We start from the raw sequence: 3,213 nt of genomic DNA on the forward strand, positions 1-3,213 counted from the left end.
CTAAATTTTAATTTTTTTATAAATTACTAATAAAAATTAATAGGACACCACTAAATTTACGGATAGGACCCCATATATTTTTAAAATTAACAGTTTTATTAAAGTAAACGGTAATATTTTGGAATTTTTTTTACAAAGTAGCACTCAAATTATATATGACCCCATTGATTTTTGATCCTAAAATCGCCACTGGTGAGCTTCATGGAGGATATCAGTATCCCAAAGGTTCAAGTTAATGACGTCACACTTACTCAATTCATGCTCTCACCAACAAATAATACTTTGTACTACAATCTTTCGGTTAATACAACGTTCCAAAACCCTTCCAGCCAAGTTGGGATACATTTTGATAAAATTGTGGCCAACTTGATGTATCATGGCCAGCGATTAGGGACAAAAGCGATGCATGACGTCTACTATTTAAATCATAAGGAGCAGAAAACTAATGTGAATGTGGCCTTAAGAGGTGAACATGTGTTGCAATTAATTAATGGTGACGAGAAGTTGGTTTATGAGTTGGAGACTAAGAATGGCGTTTATAACATTGGTTTGAATGTGAGACTTGCGATGAGGCTTAGAGCGATATGGTTGGACGATTTTGATGAAACATGCCAGTTTATGTGTGATAATTTACAAGTTCCATTGAATCCTGAAGGTAAGGTTTCGTCTGCGAAATTTGGGAGTACCAAATGTTCTTATAAGGAATTAAAAGACAAGTCTTTTTGGGAAGACTAGCTATGAATTGAAGATGCTTTTTATTACTCCGTAGTTATAATTATTAATAGTTAAATAGTTATAAATATATTGTTTACTTATAGTTATTTTTTCCTTTTTTTCGTGTTTAATTTGAATTTTTATCTTGGATATGAATTGTGTATGGTTTGATGTATTACCTTGTGCTTCATATTTTATGATAGTATGACAATAACTTTTACATATTGTTGACCTATATAGATAACCTAGTGATATATTCATTATTGTTATTTATACATCCACCAGAATTATAAAAATTCTTCCACTGTGAAGCTTAATAGGGAGTATACCTTGGAGCTCCCGTATTAGCATTAAGGATTTATGTTGCAGTAAAGATCTTAAATACATTACTAATCGGATTATTAAAAAAAAAAAAAAAAATTGAAAAGCCAACATGAAAATATACTAGTTTCGCGGGTTTTTAAAATTCGATATTATTAAACTAATTTTGAGAGGTAACCATAAATATATTGTAATGAATGATCATTGGCAAATGAAAAACAAAAGCAATATAAAAGAGTTGATAGTTTCAAATTTGAAAGGTTGCCTCAAGATCGAGTTAGATACAACCCTAAAATAAAAGTGCGAAATCTTTTTATAGAAGTATCACAAATGTATTTGAATGAATAATCATTAGCAAACGAAGACAAATAAAGTGAAAAATAAAGAAACAAAAACGTAAAATTTCATATTTGTGGACGGGATTGCAAAGCATAGTATATATGTTGCTTCTTGTATCTTGTAGTACGCGTTGACTGACAATAATGTTCTGCGAATTATTTAGTTTGTGTCAATAAATGTTATGTGTTCAAAACTATTGTCTTAATATTATATTGATGTTAATTATTATTTAAAAAAAAAAATTAAAAACAAATCTAATTAAATTTAATTTGTTAATGTATACATACTTTAACCAATATTAGAAATAAATAATAATTAATGTAAATAAGATTCCAAAGGAAAAATCATCTTTTCCATCCATTTGTAAATAATTTCAATACTTCTTAATAAAGGTACTCCAGTCTCCTATAATTATAAAAATATTAATGTGCAGCTACCCTTTTTATCATATACGGAGCATGTGTTTTAAAGCATGTACTGTCATATCTATAGTTAATATTAAAATGCTATAATGATGATATCATTATTAGGGTAATTCTTTTGTTAAAAAAAAATCAAAAAGAAAAAGAAAAAAATATAAGCATGGTGAGTGATATCATTAATCAAAATAATTTTGATTTAAAATTAAATCTTATTAATTAATTATTATTATTAAATCTTATTAATAATTATTTTAATTATTAAATTAAATAATTTTGAATTATTTTAATTAATTATTTTGAATTGAGTACGAGAAGGTATAAAAGCTAGGCAGAATGAAACCAATTCTAAATTTATATTTTAATTTACACTTTTAAAATAAAATAACAATCGATATTATCTCTTATGATCGGATGTGGATTGTTTAATATGCATTTTAGGATTTTGATAAAATGTTCAGCTGACGAGTTTTCTTAGTCGGACTTTGTGGTTCCACTGGTCATTAAACTAAATAACTTTAACATTTACGTTCACTTAATACTTAAAACATATCATTAAATTAAACTGTTTCGTTTAAACAAACACATGGTTCCACGGGTCATTTCAATAGTATAATATTTAAAAGCAACTACAATAATATTCCAACATGATCAATATATATCTATCTATATAGTCATATAAATCTCTAAACTGATGATGTTATCATTAAGCTAATTACCCTTTACTTTTCATAATGATGATGTCATAACTATATATTAATTTAATTAAAAAAATTAAAAAAATAATACAAAATCTTTTATAAAAGAAAATATTAATCTCTCTCCTAAATTGTGGTTTTAATTTTCTGAAATTTTTTTTAAAAAGGCATTTATTATTACTAACAATTATTATTATTATTAAAAATATAAACATCATAAAGTTACACGGTCAAACCAAGGTCGACCGTATACTTGACCGTAGAAGCCCAGACTGAATCTGCAACGCCATTTTGTGATAACAAGTTGCACGGTCGCCACCACGGTCAACCGCAGTGCGACCGTAGAATTCACTGTCACCATTTTTGATCAAATTTAGTTTGACCACTTTTCGACATCTATAATTCATGAAACATTTCTCAACACGCTTAGAATAGATGCATCATTTATACTCAATTGAGTTTTGGTCATAAAAATACTAATCTTGGTTAATTACTCTTAATTACATCTTAATGACAACTTAACCATGATTAGGCATAACACATAAGTGTTAATCAATAACTTGTGATCCTAAAACATGTCTAGACATTCTTATGATGACTACCAAGTACCAACACACATAAGCTAATGTCACTAGAACACTAATTACAACTAAAGACTACTTAGTGACAAATTAAGAACAACATTTTGAAGTGTAACTAGTAAAGACTTATGATCCTAAAAT

At 27.4% G+C, this 3,213-nt stretch overlaps 1 protein-coding gene across 1 annotated transcript; it reads left to right on the forward strand.

Moving 5' to 3' along the window:
* Positions 1-201: 201 nt before the first annotated feature.
* LOC139868463 (NDR1/HIN1-like protein 2) lies at positions 202-735 on the forward strand. Its single transcript, XM_071856792.1, has one exon. It carries the CDS (start codon positions 202-204, stop codon positions 733-735), a length of 534 nt encoding a protein of 177 aa, XP_071712893.1.
* Positions 736-3,213: the final 2,478 nt, after the last annotated feature.

Source organism: Rutidosis leptorrhynchoides, chromosome 9 (assembly GCF_046630445.1).
Source record: "Rutidosis leptorrhynchoides isolate AG116_Rl617_1_P2 chromosome 9, CSIRO_AGI_Rlap_v1, whole genome shotgun sequence".
NCBI lineage: Eukaryota > Viridiplantae > Streptophyta > Magnoliopsida > Asterales > Asteraceae > Rutidosis > Rutidosis leptorrhynchoides.

Excerpts from the sequence above, each read along its gene's own strand:
- LOC139868463 (XM_071856792.1), top strand. The coding sequence starts at position 202 with ATGGAGGATATCAGTATCCCAAAGGTTCAAGTTAATGACGTCACACTT.